The sequence below is a fragment of the Sorex araneus genome, chromosome 3 (assembly GCF_027595985.1).
Source record: "Sorex araneus isolate mSorAra2 chromosome 3, mSorAra2.pri, whole genome shotgun sequence".
Taxonomy (NCBI): Eukaryota; Metazoa; Chordata; class Mammalia; order Eulipotyphla; family Soricidae; genus Sorex; species Sorex araneus.
Genome location: NC_073304.1, coordinates 187615637 through 187643073, shown reverse-complemented (window position 1 = coordinate 187643073; position 27437 = coordinate 187615637). Strand labels below are relative to the sequence as shown.

The following is a 27437-nucleotide window of genomic DNA, read 5'->3' as shown; positions in this document are numbered from 1 at the left end:
TCTAACAGCTGCATAGTATTCCATTGTATAGATGTACCAAAGTTTCTTTAACCAGTCATCTGTTTTAGGGCACTCGGGTTTTTTCCAGATTTACTATTGTAAACAGTGCTGTGATGAACATATAAGTGCAGATGTCATTTAGACTATACATTTTTGCTTCTACGAGATATATTCCCAGAAGTGGTTTTGCTGGGTCAAATGGGAGCTCAATTTCTAATTTTTTAGGAAGTGTCCACATTGTTTTCCAAAAAGGCTGAACCAGTTGGCATTCCATCCAACAGTGTAGAAGGGTCCCTTTCTCCCCACATCTTCTCCAACAACAGTTGCTTTATTCTTTTGGATGTCTGACAGTCTCTGTGGAATGAGGTGGTTTCTCATAGTTGTTTTTTGGTCTGCGTCTGCATCTCCCTGATGATTAGTGATGAAGAGAATTTTTTCATGTGTCTTTGGCCATTCACATCTCTTCCTTGGGAAAGGTTCTGTTCATTGCTTCGCCCCATTTTCTGATGGGGTTCGATGTTTTCTTCATGTAGAGTTCAACCAGTGCCTTATATACCGTGATATCAACCCCTTATCACATGGGTATTGGATGAATATCCCTTCCCATTGTGTAGACTGTCGTTGTATTCTGGTCACTGTATATTTTGCGGTGCAGAAGCTTCTTAGTTTAATATAGTCCCATTTGTTTATCTCTATTTCCATTTGGTTGATCAGTTGCATGTCATCTTTGAATATACCTTTAGCCTCAATATCATGGAGGGTTTTGCCGACCTTGTCTTCAATGTACGTTATGGATTGTTGTCTGATGTTGAGGTCTTTAATCCATTGTGATCTGACTTTTGTGCATAGTATCAGGTCGAGGTCTAAGCCCATTCTTTGCATGTAGTTGTCCAGTTATGCCAGCACCATTTGTTAAAGAGGCTTTCATGCTCCACTTCACATCTCCTACTCCCTTATCAAAGATTAGATGATCATACATTTGGGGTTATGTGTAGGGATATTCCACTCTGTTCCATTGGTCTGCAGCTTTGCCTTTGTTCCAGTACTATGCTGTTTTAATTATTACCGCTTTGTAGTAAAGTTTAAGGTTGGGAGGGTGATGCCTCCCATCATCTTTTTCCCAAGAATTGTTTTAGCTATCAGTGGATGTTTGTTGTTCTATATTAATACCAGGATTGCTTGATCCATTTCTTTGAAGAATTTCATGGGTATCTTTATATGGATCACGTTGAATTTGTATGATGCTTTGGGGAGCATTGCCATTTTGACAATGTTCACTCTCCTATCTATGAGCAGGGGATATGTTTCCATTTCCTCATTTACTCTTTTGTTTCATGGAGTAGCATTTTATAGTTTTATTTGTAGAGGTCTTTTACTTCCTTAGTTAAGCTGATTCTGAGGTACATGGTTTTCTGGGGCATGATTGTGAATGGGATTGCTTTTTGCATGTGCCTTTCCTCTGTCTCATTGTTTCCATATAGGAAGGCCATGGATTTTGGGGTATTGATTTTATAGTCTGCGACTTTACTGTACAAGTCTATTGTTTCTAAGAGTTTCTTAGTAGAGGATTTAGGCTTCTCTATATATAGTATCATATCGTCTGCAAATAGAGAGAGTTTGATTTCTTCCTTTCCTATCTGGATGCCCTTAATATCTTTTTCTTGCCTAGCCGCTATTGCAAATAATTCCAGTACTATATTGAACAAAGTGGTGAGAGTGGGCATCATTGTATTATCCCTGATCTTAGAGGAAAGACCCTTAGCTTTTCCTCATTGAGGATAATGCTTGCCATAGGTTTGTGGTAGATGGCTTTGACTATCTTGAGGAAAGCACCTCCAAAAACCATTTGGTGAGAGTTTTCATCATGAACAGATGTTGGATCTTGTCAAATGCTTTGTCTGCATCTACTGACATGATCATATGGTCTTTATCTTTACTTTTGTTGATATGATTGGATTATGTTGATTGATTACCGAATGTTAAACCATCCTTGCATCCCCGGGATGAATTCCACTTGGTCATGGTGTATGATCTTTTTTGATGACTTGTTGGATTCTATTTGCTAATATTTTGTTGAGGATCTTCGTATTGGTGTTCATCAGGGATATTGGTCTATAATTTTCTTTCTTAGTGGTGTCTTTGTTTGCTTTTGGTATTAGGGAGATGTGTGCCTCATAGAAACTGTTTGGGAGAGTTCCTGTTTTTTCAATTTCCTGGAAAATCTTAAGGAGAACTGGCAGCAGGTTCTCTTTAAATGTTTGGAAGAATTCGCCAGTGAATCCATCTGGGCCTGGGCTTTTGTCTTTGGGGAGACTTTTGATTACAGTTTCAATTTCCTTGATATTAATGGGTCTATTCAGGCATTCCAAGTCTTCTTGGTTCAGTCTTGGGAGATTGTAGGAATCAAGAAATTCATCCATTTCTTTTAGGTTCTCTTCTTTCATGGCATACAAACTTTCAAAGTAGTCTCTGATGATGTTTTGAATTTCATTGGTTTCTGTTGTGATGTACCTTTTTTCATTTCTGATTCGATTATTGGGGTTCTCTCTCTCTTTCTTTGTGAGTCTTGCTAGCGGTTTATCGATTTTGTTTATTTTCTCAAAGAACCAGCTCTTGGTTTCATTGACCTTTTGGATTGCTTTCTGGGTTTCCATGTCGTTAATCTCTGCTCTAATTTTTACTATTTCTTTCATTCAATCTGGTTTGGATTCCTTTTTCTGGTCATTTTCTAAGATCTTGAGCTGTGAAGTAAGCTCTCTATGTAGGCCCCCCTTTCTTCCTTCCTGAGGAATGCTTGCAGAAATATAAATTTTCCCCCTTAACACGGCTTTAACTACTATTGTGCTACTAGGTTTTGGTGACTCGTGACTTCATTCTCATTTGTTTTGAGGTATCTCTTGATTTCTTCCTTGATTTCCTTCCTAACTCACTCATTGTTCAAAACTGAGCTGTTTAATTTCCAGGTGTTTGCTTTGGTTCTCCATGTCTGTGTGTGATTAGCTTCTATCTTCAGTGCATCATGGTCTGAAAAAATAGTTGATACAATTTCTATTGTTTTATTTTATTGAGGTATGTTTTGTGACCCAGTACATGGTCTATTTTGGAAAATATTCTGTGTGCACTGGAAAAGAATGTGTAGTATTCTTTCTGGGGTGTAGAGCCTTGTAAAGGTCTATTAGACCTCTCTCTTCCATTTCTTCCTTCAGAGTCAGTGTTTCCTTGCTGAGTTTTATTCTTGTCAATCTATCCAGAGGTGATAAGGCGGTGTTGATGTCTCCAACTACTATTGTGCTACTAGTGATGTCCTCCTTAAAGTCTGTTAGGAGTTGTTTTAAGTATTTAGCTGGAGCTCATTAGGTGCATATACATTTAAAAGTGTGATTTCTTCCTGATGTACATATCCCTTGATGAATAGAAAATGACCATCGCTGTCCCTTCTAATCTTTTTAAACCTGAAATCTATGTTGTAGGATACAAGTATGGCCACCCCAGCTTTTTAAAGGGGGTTGTTTGCTTGCAGGATTGTTTTCCATCCTTTCATTTTGAGTCTGTGTTTGCTCTAAGTGTTCTGATGTGTTTTTTGTAGGCAGCAGATTGTTGGGTTTAGTTTCCAAATCCATTTTGCCACTCTGTGTCTCTTAATTGGTGCATTTAGGCCATTGACATGAGAGAGATTATTGTCATGGTGTTTTGTGTCATCTTTCTGTGGGGTTTGTTGTTCTTGTAGGGTTTTTCCTTGTCTTACAATAGCCCCCTTAGTCCTTCTTTTAAGTTTGGTTTTGAGTCTATGAAGTTCCTGAGCTGTTGTTTATCTATGAAATAGTGTATGGTTCCTTCGAGTTTGAGTGAGAGCTTAGCTGGATAAAGTATTCTTGGTGAGGCGTTCATTTCATTGAGTCTTTTCACTATGTCCCACCATTGTCTTCCGGTTAGAGGGTTTCCTCTGATAGGTCTGCTGTAAATCTAAGGGGTGCTCCTTTGTATGTGATTTCCTTATTTGACCTTTCTGCTTGTAGTATAGTGTCTCTATCCGCAGCATTCATCATTCTGACTATGATATGCCTTGGAGTCTTTTTATTCAGATCTCTTTTAGCTGGTACTCTTCGGGCTCCTTGGATCTGGATGTCTGCCTTCTCCAGCTCTGGGAATTTCTTAGCAATGATGTCTTTAACTGTGTTTTTTCCATTGGGGTTACTTCCCTGTGCTTCTGGTATGCCAATGATTCTTATGTTGTTCCTCTTGAGGTCATCCCCTACAACTCTGATTCGCTCTAGAAACATTTTGAGGTCTTTTGCCATTATTTGTTGTTGCCTCTAAGCTTTCTGCAGCTCATCTTCAAGCTCACTGATTCTGTCTTCAGCTGTAGCCATTCTACTGTTGAAGGCACTTACTGAGATTTTTAATTCATCTACCGATATTTTTATTTGTGTCACTTCTGTTCATAGCTTTTAAATTTCTGCTTTTCATTTCTTCCTGCATTTTCTTGGTGGACCGTCCCAATGCTTCATTCATATTCTCCCTTAATTTATTGGATGTCTGTTCCATGGTTACTTTAAGTACGTCAACCATCTTCAAGATTTCCTCTCTGAATTTTTTATCTGAGAGGTCGTATATCTGGGTAATCCCTGTTGAGGCTTCTGGAATCTATTCTTCATCCTCTCTTTGTTGAGGAGATTTTCGCTGTTTCTTCATATTGTTATGGAAGTATAGAGTTGGAACCTTCTAGTTGTCTACCCCTATTCCCTTCTGCTGCAGGGGGGATTATGGATGAGCTAAATTGATGATATAGACTTGTTTCCATTTTAGATTGTTTCCTTACACTAGGCACTACTCCTGGTTTATGTGGGGCCTCTAGTGAAGACTTAGGGCTATGGTGTCTTTACGAAGGGTTTTTGCAGCTTCTATTGTTCACTGACAGTTTTTGTGAAATTGGGATAAGCTGATGTGCTATTGGCATAGAGTGATTGAGATGTCCAGGGTGTTTTTCAAAGAAATAGGTTATACAGATTCTGATTTTAAAAAAATGACTGCGGCAGCTGTTAGCGTTCATGGCTCCTGCAGGAGGTCATGCCCCCTTTTGAGGCCACGCCCCCTGTGATACAGGCCACGCCCCCAGTAACCTCTTGGGACACTCGCTCTCTCTGGGGAAAGGTGTGGCTGGAGCAGCGGGCAGGGAAACTGGATGCCAGGACGGGGCTCTCGGTGGGCGGGACAAGCGATGGGAGGTGAAGCTTTTTTTTTAAAAAATATAAGACTCTCACCTCTTTTATTAAGTTGATTCCTAGGTAGTATGTTTTTGGAATTATTTAAAATGGGATAGACTCTTTGTTATTCTTTTCCCCTGATTCATTATTTGTATATAGGAATGCAACCTTTTTTTGTGCATTGACTTTGTATCCAGCCACTTTGTTGTATTGGTTTAATGTTTCTAAGAGGGCTTTTTGGTGGACTCTTTAGGGTATTTGATATATTATGTCATCTGCGAATATGACTTCCTCTCTTTCAAGTTGGAGACTTTGATTTTTTTCCTTACCTGATTGCTGATTATAGGACTTTTAATACAATATTTAATAAGTGTGGAGATAGTAGACAAAAGTCACATTTTGTAAGTCATAGAAAGAAGGGGGCAAAGTTCTGAAATATTAACTTAAAATTTATATATAGAATTTTATTATGTTGTCCAGGATCACACTGTGACCTTTCTTTCCTATCAAAATGCAAGAAGCTATTAAAATGATCATTATAACAACACATGGAAAGAACACCTCAACACATGCACAATGTGTGTGGAGTGATAAATAGAATTTGTTACTGATATAGAATTTTGGCCTATATCAGTAGGGATTAAAATCATATCCCTAAAAGATATTTAAAATGTTGGGTCAGGGGCTGGAGCAATTGTACAGCAGGTAGGGTGTTTGCCTTGCATGTGGCTGACCCAGGTTCGAATCCCAGCATTCCATATGGTCCCCCGAGCACCACCAGGAGTAATTCCTGAGTGCATGAGCCAGGAGTAACCCCTGAGTATCGCCGGTGTGACCCAAAAACAAAAAAAATGTTGGGTCAAAGTGATAGCACCAGTGAGTAGGGCACTTGCTTTGCATACTGCAAGGTTTGATTCCTGCACTACATATCCTCCAAGCCCTATAAGGAGTTATCCCTCAGCAGAGAGGGAACATGACTTTAAAACACAAAGCATACAAAAATAGATATTTATCAAGGCTATAAATCCATAATGACTATAATATCTGTAAGTTTTAACCAGTGTGCATAAAAGGAAATATTGGTAGGAATTATAGAATAATCATCCTGACTAATATTTCAGTTATTATTAAGAGTTCATCAGCAAAATTGTACTCTATTTTTATCTGCATATTTTCCAACTGTTTCTACATTTGTATTTAAGTTACACTATTATAAAATTATATATTATATATACATAGATACATATGTATGTATATATTATATTATATTATATTATATTATATTATATTATATATATACTTGTTTTGGTGTAGTGTTCAGGTCTTACTCCAAGTTCTGCACTCAGGGATCAGTCCTGGTGGGGCTTGGGGACAATATGAGGTAATGGAAATTAAAAATGAGCTATGTGCAAGACAAGCACCCTACCCATTTCTCTGTCTCTTCAGTCCCCAAACTGTAATTTTAACATAAAGAACTTTAACATTATGTTACGTAACATAAATTCAAAAATTTTAACATAAAAAAAGAAAATAAATGTGAGGGTGAAAGAAATATTTCAGTGAACTAGAGCACATGTTTATGCTTGCAGAGGTCCATATTTGAACTAAAAGTTCAAAGCATGGTCCCTGAGGAAAGAAAACCCCAGCTCATCGAGTCAGTTATAGTTCTTAATCAGTAAGTGCTAAGCAATTCCCCCTCAAAAAAGAAAAAGAAACTAAAGAAATATGAAGTCCTTGCCCTATACCCGCCATAGAAATGCCCCTCTCTATGATGCCTGGTTCTGGATATTTCTGATGAGCTCAACCAAAGCAGCTTCAGGAAAGAAAGGTTCTCTGCCAATGACACTTTTCCAGTTATCACTCATGCTCCTTCCCCTTCAGTTTTATTTGTATGTATATGTATAATATATACATACATAGGGTCTTCACTGTTATTTCCTCCTTCAAGCCTATTATTACACATCACCATCAGCAGGTTTGGAGAAAATGCTTCTATGATAATATCTGGAAAAGACAACATATGCAAGTATATGTCCAGCTCATCTGAGGTTACCAGGGATTTTCTTACTTGAGCATCAGAAGCCCTGCAACCCAGAATCCTTTTCAGTTAAGGCAAAGAAAATACGGATGATCATCTTAGCATGGTGATTTGGAAACATGCAGCCCTTCTGGAATTCAGCCAAACTCAGTGAGGCAAGAGTTCATAACTGCCATAAATTGTGATTACAATACAAATATCTGGCCATTGGGTTGGCACTCTCTTGTTATCTCAGGAAAATCACTTTCTTCCTAGAGCTTCAGTTCCTCAGACTGATAATTGAGCACATTTTGCACAATTTCTTAGAGAAACAATTTGGGAAACATGACAAAACACACAAAAAGTCATATACTTCATACACTTTTCTCAGTTTATGGAAATATTGGCCCCAAGTCAAGAACTCCAGGAAACCAGAAAAACTTTCTGGAGAGATACAGAAGGGAACACCAAGTAATATGTGATTGGAGATCCTGCATGGGAAGGGAGATACATGCTGAAAGTAGACTAGAGACTGAACAGGATGACCACTCAATACCCCTATTGCAAACCACAACACCCAAAAGGAAAGAGAGATATCAAATTGGAATGCCCTGCCACAGAGGCAGGGTGGGGCTGGGGGATGGGATTGGGGGGTGGGAGGGATACTGGGTTCATGGGTCGTGGAGAATGGGCACTGGTGGAGGGATGGGCTCTCAAACATTGCATGAGGGAAAAACAAGCACGAAAATGTGTGAATCTGTAACTGTACCCTCACTGTGACTCACTAATTAAAAAATAAATAAATTTTTAAAACTTTCTGGAGAATTGTGCGCATTGCAGGACTTGACAAAATAGGAAATATTCTCTCTGCTGGAAAGAGGTAATGAGTGAGTTATAGGATGGTCTATTGACCAGTAGGATTACATGCTGTAGTCACTAAAAAGTTCTGCAGATACTTGTGACAATATAAACTAACTTGAAGAAATAGAGGCTAAGCTATAAAAACTATTACAGAATTATGAAAATGTCTCTAAAGAAATATTAAAAGAAAATAGAAAAGATGATGGCAATAGCTATATTATTTGGCAATATCCAATGTGTCGCAGATTTTTTTAAGTTTTATTGAATCACCGTGAGATAGTTACAATCTTTCATATTTGGGTTACAATCTCACAATTTTCAAACACCCATCCCTCCATCAGTGCACACTCCCCACCACCGATATTCCCTCTTTCTCACCTCCCCCTGCCTCCATGGCAGACAATATTCCCCATACTCTCTCTCTACTTTTGGGCATTACTGCTTGCAACACAGACACTGAGAGGTCATGATGATTGTTCCATTATCTACTTTCGGCATGCATCTCCCATCCCAACTGGTTCCTCCAGCCATCATTTTCTTAGTGATCCATTCTCTATTCCATCTGCCTTCTCCCCTCCAGTCATAAAGCAGTCTTCCAGTTATGGGGAACTCCTCCTGGCTCTTGTATCTACTGGCCTTGGTGTCCCAGATTTTTAAAATGATACATACCACTGTGAAATTATGCTTAACATAAAATAATTATTTAATAAATGAAAGGATTTTTTGTTTCCATAGTCCCTTCTAAGATCAAAGTACTAATACTGGACTGGAGAGATATACAGCAAGTAGGATACTTACATTGCTTGTGGTCTACCCAGATTCAACACTGGGAATGCCCTGTGGTCCCCTGAATCAGGATTTATCCCTAAATTCAGAACCAGGAATAAGCTCAGAAAATATATGGATGACTCAATTAAAAAAAAAAATATATATATATATATGAATGTGGCCCAGAAAACAACAAGAAAACACCCGCTAATTCTGATTGCTGCTCACACTGACTAAGGGTTTTGTTCAGCTAGCTGGTTGTCCCTCCTAGTTCAGAATCTTCATGCATTGCAGCAGTTGCTAAGCAACCAAGGGATGGACCTTGAGTCTGGTCCTCAGATAACTGGCTCTCCACTACCAGTGTTAATGCCCCTAAGTACTTTCTTATGTTATCAACATTCTCACCTAGTACCCTGGCCAAAGTTCTTGGCTGCAATCAAAGAAATCTATTCTGGTAGCTATAAGCAGAAAACAATATGTAGCATGATTATAGAGTAGCCAATAGATTTAACAAAAGACTAAGCAACAAGTATTTTTAAGGATTGAGGCAGCAATTTTGACAAGGGATGCTGAGAAATCAAAAACACACCAAGAACTAGGAACATTGGTGGTGGAGAATGGGCACTGGTGGAGTGATGAATACTCGATCATTGTATGACTGAAACATAATCATGAAAGTTTTTAAATCTATAACTGTATTTCACAGCAATTCGCTAAAAATTAATAAATAAATAAAACGAAACAAAGAATACATTAAGATAATGTTAAGAAAACTTATGAAGAAAGCTCTGCTGAAGAGTTAGTGTTGCAACCAGCCTAGTACGAAGGCTACTGGACTTCTGATTCCACCTCTGATGATCCAAAACTTTCTATGTCTGTTTCACAAGTTCTTTCTCTATATCAAGCTTCTTTTAAATTAATCAATTGGTCAATTCTTAGTCTCATTACTGTCATAGATAGAACTGGGTGTCACTCCTCAATAGAGACATCCAAACCCTTTCCTCACAACAACCTCACAGTGATCAAAGGCATTCTTCCAAAACTGAAGGATCTGAATGGTGGGTGGCCAAACTAGTAACAAATTTATACTTTCCTTAGTCATTCCATTTCCCAGTGGTCCTCCTTTCTAGTCCTATTCCCTTCCTGGGAGAAGGATGTCAAATCTTCCATCACCACTCAATGTAGCAGAATACATACTAGCACAGATCACTTTGCAGCCAACCTCTCTCTTTCTCATTGTCTCTCCCACTCTCTCTCTTTCTCTGCCACGCCCACTGTGCTTAGGTCTGACTATTTGCTATGTGCAGTGGGATCATGGATCGATTCTGGAAGGGTTTGGGGTTTGAAGATATAGGATTGAATCTGGGTTGTCCAAGTGCAAGGGAAGCACCAACCTGCTGTACTATTTGCTCCTTCCCAGGGATCTATATTTTTCCAGTTTTCAGAATCAAGATGGGTCAGGGCCTGGGTATTTTGTAGGGTGTAAAAAAACTAAAGCATGCCGAGGGTCGTGTGCACTCACGGGCTCTCCAAGTGGCTCTGTCTCACTGCCCACGTTCGGCGCCCTGGAACCACTGAGTGTGGCTGTCAGTCAGGGGCAGGCAACGGAAGGAAGAAGGCCAAACTGGTTTATTTCATTCTCTCTCTCTCTCTCTGCTTCTCTCCCGGTTCTGGATCTCTCTCTGGATTTGTGGATCTGGCCCCCCCCCCAGCCCACTCTTACAGCCTAGTTAAATCCCCCCAGCATGAGGGGGTTGGGGCATACACATAGGTGTGGTCACAATCAATACGGTAAGGTTCCTTTCCTTCAGGGGATGCTTCTCCTAGGACTCATTCTCTTTCAGCAGGAGGATCCACCCAAGGGTGGAGTCCCATGAGTGTGTTTCTCCTCTCCTCATCCAGCAAACATATAAGAATTCATAATATTAATCATTTTGTATGGACACAATAAGAAATGCATTAAAGCTTATAGAATTGCTCTCCTGGGGCCATCTCAATCTCAGACTACAGTGCTCAGGCCAGAACAGTCTTTCCTATCCCTAGCAGGGTCCTAGTCTCTTCATTACTTTTGGATCATGACAGCATTTGTCTATGATCAAGCTCTTAACTTATAGTTAAGAATTTGGCACTTTGGCCAGGCCCATCTCGATGCCAGGGTAGCACATAACTCACCGCTTGCCCTGGATCCGTCCCGTCCCTCGTCGGGACCCTGCTTTTGGGGTGTTAGGAACTGAGGGCAACTGAGGCTTAAGTCAAGATGCCCTGGAGGGAATAATATTCGAGGCCAATTAAATCCCAAGTTACAAAAGCATAATATTGTCTTCTTGTGTCTATACAAAAAGGACATAGCTTTGAATAAACTATGCAAAGGACTCAAGGAGAAGAGAAAAACAATATATACAAGTCAACAGAACATTAAGAAAGAAGCTACATATAAACACAGAGGAATGGGAGCACTGTGATGGGAGTAACCCAATAAACCTAAACTACCAGAGGCTATGTTATCCTACAGTAGGGGTTTGACTCAAAGTTGTTCCTAAAGTGTTTTCCCTGGATATAATATTGCTCCCAGCCACCCAAAGCTTTAGGCACAAATATGTAGCTTTCCTCTTAGGTCTTCCGTGAAAGCTTTGTGCATTAGAATTCCACTATCCCTGCAAAGCCAGAGAATAGAAGCACTAAATAAGTGTGTGTTGTATCCATTTTTGACAGAGAGCAATGTGGACATCTCCCAGTTCCAAGTGGTCCATTTCAAAGAAGAGGGAATGTTCCTAGAGAAGCCAGATGGGGTGAAACCCTGTTATGCCATCCTGGAGAACCCCTGCTTCTCCCCCATAGGAGTTCTACTGAGAATGTTTCATGCTACCCTGAAATTCATTCCCATTACCTCCACTGTATTGCTCTACTATCACCTCAGTGATAAGGATGTCACCTTCCACCTCTACCTGCTGCCCAATGACTGCTCTATTCGGAAGGTGAGATTCAGACCAGAAAGGTAGGGTGATGGTGGAAAACTTGAAAAGCAGCCAGAAAGACCTCTACTGAAGCCACTGGGAATAAAAATGGGTCTGTCCTAAGAGGGGCCTTTTTTGTTTTATTTTTTTTTGTCTCTATAACACCTGACAGTGCTTAGGGTCCACTTCTGACTCTGTGCTCAAGAATCACTCTTGGTGGCGCTTGGGGCACCATAGGTGGTGCTAAAGATCAAATCTAGATCATCCATATTCAAAGCAAACAGCTGACCTGTTATACTATCTCTCTGGCCCCTAAGTGGAGCCTAGAAGTTGGTGACAATCCTACCGAGCTCAGTCATAGATTATCGCCCTGATTTCCTCTGGTTTCCCAGATACGGCTTTGCTGCTATATTGCTGAAATCTGGTTCAACCTCTGAGGAGTTAAAAAAATAGATGATGCCCACTATAACTTCTCTAGTAATGATCTGTCCCCACACTAAACAGAACATAGCTCAAAAACTGGAGTCCTCTCTGTAGGATTGCATAGTGGAAAGAAGGGTTCATGGGCCGAAAAACCCACTTTAACCATAAACACATACTACACTATATAACATTACATTATATTACACAGACTATATTTTACAGGGTGGAATCTCTGAGTCATACTACCTCCTCTTTTGATCATTGTTCTATATGCTCTTTAGGCTGTAGATGATGAAGAAAAGACATTTCAGTTTGTGCGAATACACAAGCCACCCCCACTAAGGCCCCTCTACATGGGCTCCCACTTCACTGTATTAGGTTCAGAGGTGAATGAAATAATACCCAAGGTAAGAAAACCACATTCCCCCCCCCCATGTAAATAAGAGGTCATGCATAAAAATGCGAGTGGGGCAGGTCTCACAATTTTTCCAGACTTGGGCAGGTAGTCAGAGAAATTTGGGAGTGGCAGAAATAATACAAAGATTGGAACAAAAGAAGTTTGGTGGAGGAAAGATCACATTCAGAATGGAGATAATGATAATGATGAGAGGAGATACTGATAAGTGATGAGTTGGAGTGCATGTTTTGCCTCTGGGAGGCCTGGACTTGATCTCTGGTTTCTCATGGTCCCCTGAGCCCTGCTGGGAGCAATCCCTGAGCAAAAGAGTTGAGAGTGACTACCACCAAAAAGTACTGTGCAAATATTATGCAGCCTCAGAATTCTATATTCGAACTTAGGTGTAGGTATGAGCATAAAGTCGATTACTGGATGTTAGAGACTGACAACATTTTGTATTTCTCAGTCTCTTCATTTTGGCCAAAGACAGATAACATTATCCTACTAAACAGTCATCCATAATACCAAAATATTTTTATTTTTGCCTAGGCTTTTTTGTTTTTTAATTTTCAGTGTCCATTGACTGGTAAACAAGTAAGTCTTTCTCTTTGATGTGAGATGAGTCACACATCTCACATAAATGTGATCAAATAAATACAAGGATGAATTTCTCCGTTGTTCCCACTGTATAAGCTACTAACAAGATGAGAAACTTGATTTGTGCAGAAAGCATTACCAGGTACTAACTCTATGTCTCTTCTGAGTAAGATACTTCAATGAACAAGGCAAAAAAGCCCCTGTCCCTAGGAAGATGCCATTCTTGTGGAATGGTCATGTCTAAAAAGTTAAAGCAATAATAACTAAAAAGTACTGATATTAAAATTCTTTTAGTTGTTTGTTTGGGTGATGCCCGCAGTACTTAGGACCTACTCCTAGCTCTGTGCTCTAGAGTCACTCCTGGAAGTGTAGGGGGATCATGTAGCGCCTGGACTTGGACATGGGCCTCCTTCATGTGCAAAACTGCTCTCAGCCCATTTTGCTTTCTACATTTTTTGTTATGAAAATTCCATGAAAAAGATACACAAACAGGCATGTACATTAGTAAGTTGGGGTATTTTGTAATAGGTGGCCAGATGATGTGTCTTTGAGAAGGTGACATTCATCTGAAACTTAAAAGATAGCAAGAGCTCTTGTCATGCTGCGTTGTGGCAAACTTGAGGAATGGAGACAGATAGGCAGGGGCAAGCTTGACTCCACCAGATGACCAAAAACTGTGGTCAGTGTGACATAATTTAATGAGCTGATCAAAGGAAAGAATAAATATGGGTCATATAAGAGACATATTTCAGGCCAATCAAATCTGTGGATTGGTATGAAGTTGAAATTTTATTCCAAATGCAATGACAAGCTTGTAGAATGTATTAAACTTTGCAAGAAAGATTTACTTGAATAAATATTATTTGGTAAAAGCAGATGACAAGAGGACAAGATTGAGACTGAGAGAAGTTGAAAGTCTATTGCACTATTTTAGGCAGCAGATGCAGGTGGCTTTACTGGAAATAGTGAAGCACTTGGTGGATTTACTGTAAATGGAAGAAAGGATTTAAGGATGATGACATTTGAAATATGAATGATCAGTGTGTATGATTATTGCCGGAAATTTGGAAGAACCATGCGGAAAAGCAAATGTAGATTAAGAATTATGTTTTTGTTGTGATTTAGAATAAAGGATGGCTGAATATAAATGTTTTGCTGATTGAAAGTAGGCCAATTTTAATATCCATTTGGATTCAAGGAAGAAGAAGATGAAGGAAGAAGAAATAGTGAGCACTTCATTTAAGGATAAATTGTGATTTTGGACCACCAACTGTATTTCCTCAACCTTCTGAGTTAGGATTTGTAGAAAACTAGGAATACAGCAGTATCTGAAAATGAAATATTATCAGCACAGATCATCTAATGACCCTATCAGTTTGGGCAGGACTATTAAATTGGAAGGTACAAAAAGATCTCGTTTGGGGATGAAGTCTTCTCATATGACAGTTCCTTCTCTTCAGGAACTGGTGCTCTGCTACCAGAATCCTGGAGAATCTCAACTCTTTTCTGAGATCTGCGCTGACCAGTTCAGGTCAAGTATCAAGTTGAAAATAAAAAACAATGAAGATGAGACTGTGGTATGGGAGGCCGTGGTGAAGCCAGGTAAGGTCATGACAAGTCCCAGAGATCCCCAAGAAAAGGTCGATTAAAGTGTGTGCATGTGTGTATGCATGCATGCATGTGTATGTGTTATACCAATTTGTTAATGAGAAAAAAATACACTAAACAAGTTGGGGTTTTGTGGGATTTTAGCTACTTATGTAACAGCAGGCATGTGCAGAATTTGAATTCAACTTAATGTGGCCCTAAATTATTTTTCCTATGTACCATAGTGTCCCCACACTGTCCTTTAATTATTAGATTCAACACTCTCAACGCCAGCCTTAAAATTTCTCATGATAGGGCCAGAGAGATAGTGCAAGCATTCTTGCCTTACATGTAGCTGACTGGGGTTCGATCCTGGGCACCTAAATGGTCCCTGGAGTCTCACCAGGAGTGATTTCTGAGCTCAGAGCCAGAAGTGAGCCCTATGAACCACCACGTGTAGTGCAAAAACAAGCAAAACATTTATCATGAAAGTTTAAAAGTAAATGAAATAATAAGAATTATATGGCTATATGGCTCTATAGAGTCATCAATTTTGGCAACATCAGATACTTTTCCCTGGGTCATTCAGTTATTTTTAAGATAGCCAAAGGGGAATCAAATAATAAGCATTCAGGAATTGAAGAAACATTACAGTCCAACATCAATATGCTCATGAATTAAATCCCTTTGAACAGTCCTTTAATGGATATATTTGTCAACAGTAGAACTGTAGAGAATCGGCATCCTGAACTAATACAAATGGACGACACAGCTCTTAGTTTGGGAGCAATCACAGCTCCAAGGAAGACCTGGGTGGTTTTGTTAGAGGTTGTTTTTTGGTTTTGGTTTTGGTTTGCTGGGCCACACACAATGGTTCTCAGGCTTTATTTCTGGTTCTGTAGGAATCACTCTAGCAACATTCAGAGAACCATATGTGCTTCCAGGGATGAAACAGTGGTTGGCTGCTGCAAAGCAAATGCCTTAATCCCAGTACTAACTCGGGCCCTCAAGGGCTAGGTATGATTTTAATTTTGGAGGGCCACACCCAGCTGTGCTTTGTATTTACTCCTGGTTCTGTGCTCAGCAATCACTCCTAGGCAGACTCAGGAGTGCTGAAGATCACCAGCTGGACCAGTGCTGGACCACCACTGTAGGATAACATAGCCTCAGGTAGTTTAGGTTTATTGGGTTACTCCCATTACAGTGCTCCTATTCCTCTTTGTTTATTTGTAGCTTCTTTCTTAGTGTTCTGTTGACTTGTAAATAATGTTTTTCTCTTCTCCTTGAGTCCTTTGCATAGTCTATTCATAGCAAGTCCTTTTTGTATGGACACAGGAAGACTTAACAAAGGTTATGCTTTTGTAACCTGGGAGTCATTTGACTCTACATGATATTTTCCTCCAGGGCATCTGTTCTCTTGACCTAAGCCTCAGCTGCCCTTACTTCCTAGCACCCCCAAAGCAGGGTCCTGACGACGTGGGACGAGAAGGACCCAGGGCAAGCGGTGAGTAATGTGCTACCCTGGCATCGAGATGGGCCTGGCCAAAGTGCCTAATGCTTAACTATAAGTTAAGAGCTTGATCATGGACAAATGCTGTCATGATCCAAACAGTGATAACTAGATTTGGACCCTGCTAGGGTGAGGAATGATTAATCTGGCCTGAGTGCTGTGGTCTGAGCCTGTGGCAAGATGTTGCCAGGAGAGCTGCCTTGCAAACCTCAATGTATCTCTTGCTATGTCCATGCAAAAATAACTAGTACTAAGATGTTAATGAGTGTTTGGAATGGGGAGAGGAGAAAAAACTCTTAAGAAGTATTTTGCCTACTGGCAGTCAGGAAGGGCTTTAAAACGCCCCTAGGTTATGTTCCCTTTAAACCTCACAGCCCTCAGGAAGGGCTTTATTATGTTGATTTTGCTACCTGGCTGGGTGTAACCTAGGGGCAAGGGCAAGAGAGGAAAAAGGGAGGAGAGAGATGGGAAGAGGCGGCAGTAGATCCAGAGAGAGGCCGGAGCTGGGGGTGCGGGAGATGAGAAAGATGGAAGTTTGAATAAACGGTAACTAATCAGCAACTAGCTTGGTCCTCGTTCTTCCTTCGCCTTTCCTTGACCGCCGGCCGCCCTGATCCAGTCCATACACAGTGGTTCCAGAGCACCAAACACGGGCGGTGAGACAGAGCCGCCCGGAGAGCCCGCGAGTGCACTCGCCCCTCGGCGTTCCTTAGTTTTTTACACACCACCAGTGTGTTTTTCTTCCTGTACAACACCCATGGTCAGTCACACTAAACTTGTCCACTCAGGTCTCAGACCTTATCAACATAAACTGCTGTGAATCCCACTTTCTCTCTCTAGGCAAGGAAGGTTCAAGTCCCTTCTGTTGATATTGTTTGTTTTTCCTATGAAATTTACTCTGAAGTGGTAACATTCACTTATCATATTTCTTGATTCTGACATCAAAATCCATAACAGGGGCTGGAGCAATAATACAGTGTATAGAGCATTTATCTTGTACATGACCAACCCAGGTTCAATCCCTGGCACCCCATCTGGTCCCCTGAGCTCCATCAGGAGTGATCCCTGAGTGAAGAGCCAGGACTAAGCTCTGAACACTGCTCGTTTGTCCCCCAAACAAAAACAAAACAAAACAAAAATATTCAGAACATATTTGATCTGTGTAACTACAAATGCCAAACAAGGAAAAATAGTACATTTCTGCTCAGAGTAAGATCTCACATGGTCAGTGGTGGAGGGAAGCAGACACTTCGGTGAAGGGTGTAGTGCTGGAATGTTTCATGAAACCCTAACATTAACAGTATTGTAAATCATAATGTTTAAAATTATTTTTGTTCTTTTTTTCTTCCCCCCAAGTAATTTTTTTTAATTTTAAATTTTAAATGGTCTAAGCTATCTAGCACTGGATAGCTAATTAGTTAATGCTTCATCGGGTTTCTTCAGATCAGCATAGGATTAAATCATGTGTGGGGAATCTATGGAGAAAGTGCTATTTCCAAACATTTTAAGAAAATAACCTCTTTAAATGTTCTGTGTGTGTTTGTGTGTCTGTCTCGCTCTTTGCCTCATTGTCCTACATCTTGGCCCTCGTTTTCCCAATATGCATAAGGAAAGGATTAGCTTATATTGATCATCTTTAAGAGTTCTTCCGGTCTTCAATTATTGAGTCTGAATTCTGTATGAATTCTGCTGTTCTCAAAATTCCAAAATCTCAGAAGTAAGAGCTTGAAGGATTAACCTGTATTGCTAACCAATACCAGAACAAATGTTTCTTCTTTGTTTCCTCTAGGAGATCTCAGACCAAGAGTGCCTCATTTTTCTCCATTCTCAAATGGTCAGTAAAAACTGTTAGAAACCACAGGAGACAGAACCTGATTGCAGGGTGGGAGAAAGATTCTGGAGGGGAAGTAAGGGAAGGGAAAGAATTTTCACTGCAAACCTCACATGATATCAGGCTTTGGAGAATGATATATGCCTCAAGACAAAACCCCTTCCCATCATTCTTACTCCTACCAAATTGAGGCTCTGGAATTTTCCTCTGAGTGATCCCATTACCTCCATTGTGAATCCAATGCTGCCATCATCCCCAGCTCAATCATACTACTATGCTAGATGCCTATAGAAGGAAGATCACAGGTGACTTCTTTTGGTTAAATGCATCAGAGGGAAGAAAGATAAGAAAGAGTCAGGAATTCATTTGAGATGGGTGAAGAGACCTAGAAGTGAGTATTAGGGCAGAGGTGGACACCCTTCTTGGATCCTAACCAATATCACCTTTACCTCTAGAAGAACAAGGCTTGGAACACTTTTTGGACAAGAATCGAGAGAAACTAGTTTCTCGAGTGACATCGGTGGACTCAATTTTGGACAAGCTGTATGGAACAGCTCTGAACCAGGAACAATATGAGACAGTACGAGCTAAGACTACGAGGCATGATCAGATGCGTATGCTGTTCCTTTTCAGTCAGTCCTGGAGCCCTGCCAACAAATATTGCTTCTACTACGCCCTGAAGGAGGTTCATCCTTACCTAATTGGGGAACTCTGGGAGAGTTGTATGATGGAGCCCATAGGCACTAGACAAACTAGCAGATAAAATCTGAATACCCCTGTGTGGGTGCTGGCTCTGCCTGAACACTCTTGTATCTCGATGTTTTCCTCCCAAATTAAGTTGGAACTATGTTGATGCCTCTACGTGTCACTAAAAACCATGTACAGGGATGCCACGCAGACATTCAAACTGTCTCCCCTGGCTCACAGTTATCTAGGTGAGATGACAGTATCCCATTAAACACCCATGTGGAATTGGTAGGACTTGTCAGCCTATAAATCCTAAATGCAGAACTTGGTATGATGGGCACATCAAATGAATCTAGAGCCCATTTCCAGATCAAGAAAGAATAGGGGATATAGTACTACCACATTCTGATTAGAGAAAGACATGAAAATGAAAGACTCCACTGGGAGGCTTTTAAAGATTTGTAAAGAGAGGCAAAAATCAGATCTTTTTTATTTTTTTATGCTGAGCTTATTTTTCTATTATTGAAAATTGTGCTTAATTGTTTCTATAGTCTAGATGCCAATAGATCCAAGAACTAAGATTTTGGAAGCTATAGAAGAACATGAATCCAGGAAAGGTATTAAGGAGGTAATGTGGGGGAATAGAGTCTAGGTCTTAGATGTCTCCTGTGTAATATGTGACTCCAGGCCCCAGTACTTGGCTGAGTGCCTGTCCTTTTGCAGTGCTGTGTCAGCCTTATCAGAGCACTCAGCACAAAGTATTTTCCCTCCTCCTTTCTCCTAGAAAATTATATGTGCCCCAATTGAGATTAAGGAACCATCTACTCATCAATTTATTTCCAGTACCAAGTGCAGTGTTTGGCATATGGTGGGTGTCAGTGAGGATTTATTAATAGGTGAGTATAGAGTAACTCTCCTCAGACATAGCCTTTAACTTTTATTGCTCATATGACACCACTTCCTGCTGTAGTAGTCACCCCCATTGTGTAAGTGAATCTATGATCTTATAATTTAATCCACTGTTGATAAAACATTTGTACCAAGGTTGTTTTCAACTATTTAGCATGACATTTCATGTTACCTCTGCATGAGATACAGCAGCGTAATTGACTGTGTCTGCCTTCCACTGAGCCTTTTCTCTCAGAATAATTTCCAGCCATCCCTTGCTTCACATTTTGACACAGATTTAGGGGTTTTTTTTAGATACCATGAGAATTGTTCTGAAGGTTAGTAATCACACATCTATATTCTCAGGTTCAGTGTTTAGAACATGGTAAGTAAATATAACTGGAAAGTATGTCTTGTAGATGAGAGACATCAGTGAATCTCAGCTTCCCAAGAACCCAAAGAGAATTCATAAGGTTAGTTCACAAATTCAACTTAACTAAGAAGAGAAGAAGCACACCTTTGGCATCAATCCTGTTGATCAGAAGCATGGGCAGAGGTGCCACTTTCAGGACCCATTACTTCTTGCTCAGATCACATAGCTAACAGGTTCTAGACACGTAGCTATTGGAACTGCCTCTATTCCTTTGTATACCATATTCTATTGTTTTGTTATTATGGAAGTGGAACTAGCAAACTTCTATACTTTGATAAAGATTACTTCTAGAAATCATGTAACTATGTCTGCTGTCTGTTTCCAGGTCAGATAAGATTATGCAGAATGAATGAAACTATTAGGATTCTACACCAAGACTTTGGACCTTCATTTTCATAGATAAGAAAATATGAACAGGGGATGGAGAGATAATATAGTGATAAGGCACTTTGCCTTGCAAGGACCCAGCTTAGGATTGATACCAGGCACTGCACATGGTACTCAAAGCACTGCCAGAAGTGATTCTTGAGCACAGAGCCAGGAGTCAACCCTGAGGACAGCCATGTGTAGCCCAAAAACCAGAGAGAAAAGAAAATATGCACAATTTTGTGCATATATGGACAGCATCAAGTCCATCCTTAAAAAAAAATAGAGAATGCTTGCAAGATAAAAGTTTTTGATTCAGTAGTCTTTCACTTTGAAGCATATTACACAGAACATGCCCTATGACTTGATGCTAACTTCAAGGTGAAAAACACAATCAACCTCTGATCCTTTGTAGCAGGAAACTTAACTGTATCTCAGAACTTGCCTGAAGTGCTGTCTTTCAGGGTTTAGTCTCCAACTGTGAAAGCAAGATGGTTAAAGTGGCCTGGTAGGAATCACAGCAGTTGGAGTTGGGGCCCCTCTCACTTTCTGTCACTTCAACTTTAAGTAAAGAGGATTTGGTCATTCAGGAGATGCCATAAACCATGGCTACATTGCAAGCATTGCTCCAATACACTGAGGTTACCTGACTGGCTAGGGAGCCAGATGTGGGAACCCACCACACTCTGCTTGTTGTGCACCATGGCAGGGGATGGGGACAGCCCTTTGAGGAAAAGTGAGCACAGAAGCCAGCAGTATGAAAAGACAATGAAAAGACAAGACATGCACAAGCCCAGGTAGCCTCTTCAGAGAGAAGATTCTATTACAAGCAAGGAATAAACTTTTCTTTCTTTTTTTTTTAATTTTATTGAATCACCATGAGATAGTTACAAACTTTCATGTTTGGGTTACAATCACACAATGATCAAACACCCATCCCTCCACCGGTGCACATTCCCCGCCACCCATATCCCTCGTATACCCCACCTTTCCCACCCTCCCCCTGCCTTCATGGCAGACAATATTCCCCATACTCTCTTTCTACTTTGGGGCATTATGGCTTGCAACAGACACTGAGAAGTCACCATGTTTGGTTCGTTTTTTATCTACTTACAGCACACATCTCCCATCCCAACTGATGGGGATAAACTTTTCATGGGTACTAGTGAACAGACTTTTTGTGGGATATTCAGCACATGCTTGCAAAAAGGCTTTAAGATGTTGCTGTTTGTCATTCATTCTTGAGCCCATTTTGTTCAATCGTCCCCTGGTGCCACCATGGTGACTAGCTGCCAAGGCTGGCTGCTGCAGGAGGGGATAGGGGAAAGAAGAACAGAGGGGTTGCTGCCAGGAAGTCAAAAGGGGAAGCTACTAGGGAGTTGCCTCCCACCGCTCAACCCTGTCGGGCTAAGTCTCAGGGGCTCCTTCCTCCTCAACTCCAGTCCCTCCCCAGTTGTTCCTAGCAATGCCCACAAACAAGAAAGGGCCTTAAATTAAAAAGAAATCTCTGGGACTCCTCTAATACTGTATTTGATAATGAACATAAAAACGCAACTTCTTATTAAAAAAAAAAACTACACACAAAGAATCCAAAGGCATGAAGAATATATTACATTTAGATGCAAATTCTGAGCTCTTTGGAGATGGAGAAACTGGGGCATCACCGGATGCAGAAAAAGGAGACTCCAAAGGTTTTATTTCAAAAACGGAAGGCTCTGCCATAGTAGGGTGGGGGTAGGTGAAGGGAGGGGACATCGGTGGTAGGAAATGTACACCGGTGAAGGAATGAATTGGAACAATATTTACTGAAACTCAATCATGAACAACTTTGTAATTGTGTATCTCACTGTGATTCAATGAAAAGTATAAAAATTAATAATAAAAATGCAAGGCTTTACCTATGACAAAGCCCAGATTAGCTCCAGGCCAGGACATTTGGAGAAATTGTATATAATCTTCTCCCAAAGTCATTCTCTGCTTTTTCCTCTTCTGGAAAACCAAGTTCTGTCTTGAATTCATATTTCTCTTTCTCACCTGTGTTCTCTTCTGAACACATCATTATTTCCATCTTCTCTAATAACACTAACATTTCTCTAATAAATTTCCATCAATAAGAACTATTTTGCCGGTTTTTCCTCCTAAATTTCTTTTCTGTGAAGAAAGGCTGTAGCACTGTAGCACTGTCATCCCATTGTTCATCGATTTCCTCGAGCAGGCACCAGTAACGTCTCCATTGTGAGACTTGTTACTGTTTTTGGCACATCAAATATGCCATGGGTAGTTTGCCAGGCTCTGCTGTGCAGGCAGGATACTCATGGTAGCTTGCCGGGCTCTTTAAGAGGGACGGAGGAATCGAACCCAATCGGCCACGTGCAAGGCAAATGCCCTACTCGCTGTGCTATCGCTCAAGTCCTATGCAACTGAAACACTTGTGCCAAGGTGAGAACCATTGAAAGTATCTTGGTAAAGTGGGGAGCAACAGAGGTAGACTCAAGAAGAATGCTTCCACCTCTATGTTCAACCCACCTCGACCACCAGCAGTCAGGGAAATGCCTGGCCTGCATCAGGACTAGTAAACTCTGTTGCAAGCACCTACACAGCACGGACACCCATGTCCTGCCAGTCCCATAAAACAGCCTTCAAGCTGTGCCTGGAATCCACTTGTTCTGCACAGATAGATGATCCCTGCCACCCAATTTCTTTAAAATCTGTGGACTCAGGCTGGAGTGAGAAATTGTTCTTTGCATGAAAGAAAAATCAGTCCTAACATTAGCAGAGGCATTCTAGTCCACCACCTTTCTCTCACAGCAAAGAATTTCAGGAGGAGGCAAAATAGTGAAGCAAAGTAATTTTCTGATTTTTTTTATTTTGAGGGTATTCTTTGTTGCTTGGGAGCCATACCCGGTGATACTCAGGGGTTGCTCCTGGCTCAGCACTCGGGAATCAGTCTTGTCGGTGATTAGGGGACCATATGGGATACTGGGGACTGAACCTGGGTCAGCTGTGTGCAAAAGCAAGTGCCTTACCTTAGATACTATACCAGAGATACTATATATCTGACCCAAGCAAGATCATTTTTATTGAAGGAAACTTGTTTAGAAAAATTTGAGACTGTGGGTGGGAATGTTGTCTGGTACAACCTCTGTGGAAAACAGTATGGAGAGTCTCAGTAAACTTAGAATTGAACTCAATAACCCAGCAATTCCACTTTTGGGCATCTACCCCCAGGACATAAAAACACTCCTTCAAGAAGACATATACACACCATTATTCATGCTACGCTAAGTAATATAGCTAAGATATGGAATTAACCTAGGTGCCCATGGGCTGGAGCGATAACACAGTGTGTAGGGCGTTTGCCTTGCACGCGGTCGACCCGGGTTTGATCCCCAGCATCCCATATGGTCCCCTGAGCACCGCCAGGAGTAATTCCTGAGTGCAGAGCCAGGAGTAACCCCTGTACACTGCCAGGTGTGACCCAAAAAGCAAAAAAAAAAAACACCCCAATCTTCTAAAGTATTGAAGGGCTCAAAACAAAATAAAACAAAACAAAAAAACTAGCTGCCCAAAGACAGATGAATGGATTGTGAAGATGCAGTATACATACACAATCTCCTAGAAAAAATGAAGTCATGCAATTTGCTGCAACATGATTTGAATAGGAAGATATCATGTTGAGTGAAGTAAGCTAGAAGAAAGATAAATACAGGATGATCTCACTTATCTGTGGTATATAGAATACTGAATGAGGTTGTTGATTATATTTCCAAGAGTTTTAGGCTTAACATTGGGTTGTCCTTTCTCCTCTTACTTATGTTAATTGATTTATATCCACTACAGTTCTCCTGGGGGCACACCCAATTCTATTGGGGCACTCACATCCTCTGTGTTTATCTTTAACCTCTCCTTTGTGTTCTTCTTTCCATTATCTGTTAGTAAAAAAATATCTCCAGATCAGACATGGTAACTTGTAAAGTCAATCCTTATGATGGCTCTGGATTTTGTACATGTGAGTGAAATGTTTACTTTTTTCTTTCCTTTATTCCCTTTGCATTTTTTATTTTAGAGCAATGTCCATTTTATATGGACAGGAAGACAGTTAATGCTATGTTTTTGTCATAGGATTTAATTTATTCTGAAAAAATATTAACTCCTGGGCATCCATCATCTTTATTTGTCTTAAACCTCAGTTGCCTTTAGATTTATCTTAGTTCCTTACACCCCCAAAAAATCCAGTATATGAAATGAGAAACTCAGTAGGTGCCTTCAACAATAGAATGCAACAGCTGAAGACAGAATCAGTGAGCTTAAAGATGTGCTGCAGAAATCATCCAGGCAACAACAGAAGATAGAAATAGACCTCAAAATAGCTCAAGGGTGGGTAAGAGATGTATGGGATGAATTCAAGAGGAACAACATATGAATCATTAGAGTACCAGAAGGACAGGGAGGCAATCCCAATGAGGTAGTAACAGTTAAAGATATTATTGCTGGGAAGTTCCCAGAGATGAAGTATGCAGGCAGCATCCAGATTTAAGAAGTATGAAGGGTAACAGCTAAAAGAGACCCAACTAAAAAGACTCCAGGACATATAATCAGAACAACGAATACCATAGATAGAGACAATACTGAAAGCAGCAAGACCAAAGAAGGAAATCACATACAAAGGAGCATCCCTTAGATTTACAGCAGACTTATCAGACCAAACCATCTGAGCATGAAAACAGTGGTGAGATATAGTGAAAAAAACTCAATAAACTGAATGCCTCACCAAGAGTACTTTATCAGGTTAGACTCTCACTCAGACTCAAAGGAATAATACACTACTTCATGGATAAACAGCAGCTCAGGAACTTCATAGATTCAAAACCAACCTAATAGAAGGACTAAAGGGACTACAATAAGACAAGAAAAATCCCTACAAGCACAGCAAACTTCTACAGAAAGATGGCATAAAATCCCAGCACCTTGTGCCTTTCTAATCAGAACACTTGACACATGGCATTGTCCTTCCTGTTTCATTCTGGTTCCCCACACTAGATGATAAGCACTGTCATTAGGAACAATGTTTTCTCTGCTCATTGATTTATTACCAATGCCCAGTATAGTGCTGTTAGGGTTCACGATTAAAACACAAGGCACCCCTGAGGAGTTTAAAGATTTTATTAAAGAGATTTGTTAGAGAGAGAGAATTGTAACAGAATGAGCAGCCAGGGCCACATCCCATAGAGAAATGGTCGAGTACAACCCACACTCCCACCAACTGCGGGGAAGAGTTTAAGTACCCTAAAACCGCATTGTTCTTTCTCCCTAACTCACCTGTGGGAGCCCCTTTGTTCTATTCTTTCCATGCTTTGCTGACAACTAGATTCTTTCTTTTTACTGATTGGCTGGCACTATCTGCAAGTATTGAAAATTTTGTTTGTTCTGTTCCCTTTCCCAAGATGTCATCTTGGTTCATGCCCAGTTTAGCTATGTGTAAAGAAACAGGCCAATTTATGGAAAATAAAATTTTTATTAAACTGAAACGTCAAAGACTCTGGGTTTTGTAAAAAACATTTTGTTCAGTATTAGAATCTATGTGTTATACTCATCCTTAAAAGCATAATTCCATACTTCTCAAGGTATGTGAATAGTCATGTAGTTTTGACACCAAAAGCCCCATTTTCTGCTTTCTTGAGTGTACTGAAAATATTTGGACTATAGATTTACACAGTGAGTCCCCATCAACCACTAGAAGTTCTTAAGTCATTTGCATCATAAATACGAGACTAAAAGAAGAGAGAGAGAGATCATAAAGAGAAATAGATAGGATATCTTATAAGCATGTGGTCAATAAAACTGGCCATCATCAACATGCAAGCTTACAGACAAATTCAGTAGTTTATGCAAGTATCTGTCACCATAGGCCCCAGGCTACAGAAAAGTAACCAGAAAACCAGGTTCATAGTAACATGGCACTAAAATATAGAAAAGGGTGATGCATATACTACGGCTTCTGCTAGCACAAAGAAATGGGGCCCATTGTTGTGGGCATTTTTATAATCTCAAAACCAGGATGAGATAAGCCACATACTGAAAAGTTAGGTTAGTTCACAGTTGGAGGTGCAAAGGTGCTTCACAAATATAACTAATGAATCAATACTGGGATGGAAAACCCTCTGTTTAAATCCATGACTTTTTCCCAATTGATAAAGCACCCTGATTGCAAAATATTAATGAAGCTTAATCCAATCTGAGAGAAGAATACTTACAAACTGGCTAGTCCAAAGAAAGCCTCAAGATATAGCCATGCAGCTGAGATAGAGAAGGGAACACCAAGCAAAGGATGCTTTGGAGGGCTTGCTCAGGACGGGAGATGTGTGCTGAAAGTAGACTATAGACCGAATATGATGGCCACTTAATACATGTCTTGCAAACCATAACACACAAAAAGAGAGAGATAATAAAAGGGAATGTGACTTACACAGAGGAAGGGGGTGGGTGGGATAGGAGGTTGGAGGTTGGAGGGAGGGCTACTGGGAATATTGGTGGTGGAGAATGGGCACTGGTGGAAGGATGGGTACTCAACCATTGTATGACTGAAACATAATCACGAAAGTGTGTAAGTCTGTAATATCTCGCAGTGTTTCATTAAAAATTTTAATTAAAAAATAAGATATAGCCATGAACCATCAGGCAACAGTCAAGTATGCTGCAAAGTGGTTTGAAATAGGTGGAATGACTACCTTACCTGCTCCTTCTCTTCTGTCCAAGAGGGTATGACCCACATTGCATTATTGCTACAAAGTAACTTAGAGTAAAAACCATGGTGATAAAAAAGAGGGGAAAGAAAATAACTCAAATAACCCAAATCTAAAATGCAGCCAATGTATTGTCATTTCTAGTTGTATCAAAATATTTTCCCTAGGTCC

The 27437-nt window shown here is 40.3% G+C and overlaps 1 protein-coding gene across 1 annotated transcript in view; it reads left to right on the top strand.

The window, feature by feature from the left end:
* NLRP1 (NLR family pyrin domain containing 1) overlaps positions 1 to 18912 on the top strand; it is a gene marked incomplete at its 5' end in the record, with an annotated part of 53111 nt that extends 34199 nt beyond the window's left edge. Inside the window, 5 exons of the mRNA XM_055132209.1 lie at positions 11563 to 11825; positions 12509 to 12634; positions 14682 to 14823; positions 18108 to 18131; positions 18584 to 18912. Coding sequence (XP_054988184.1) covers positions 11563 to 11825; positions 12509 to 12634; positions 14682 to 14823; positions 18108 to 18131; positions 18584 to 18912 — 884 coding nt within the window. The remainder of the gene's footprint in view (positions 1 to 11562; positions 11826 to 12508; positions 12635 to 14681; positions 14824 to 18107; positions 18132 to 18583) is intronic.
* Positions 18913 to 27437: the final 8525 nt, after the last annotated feature.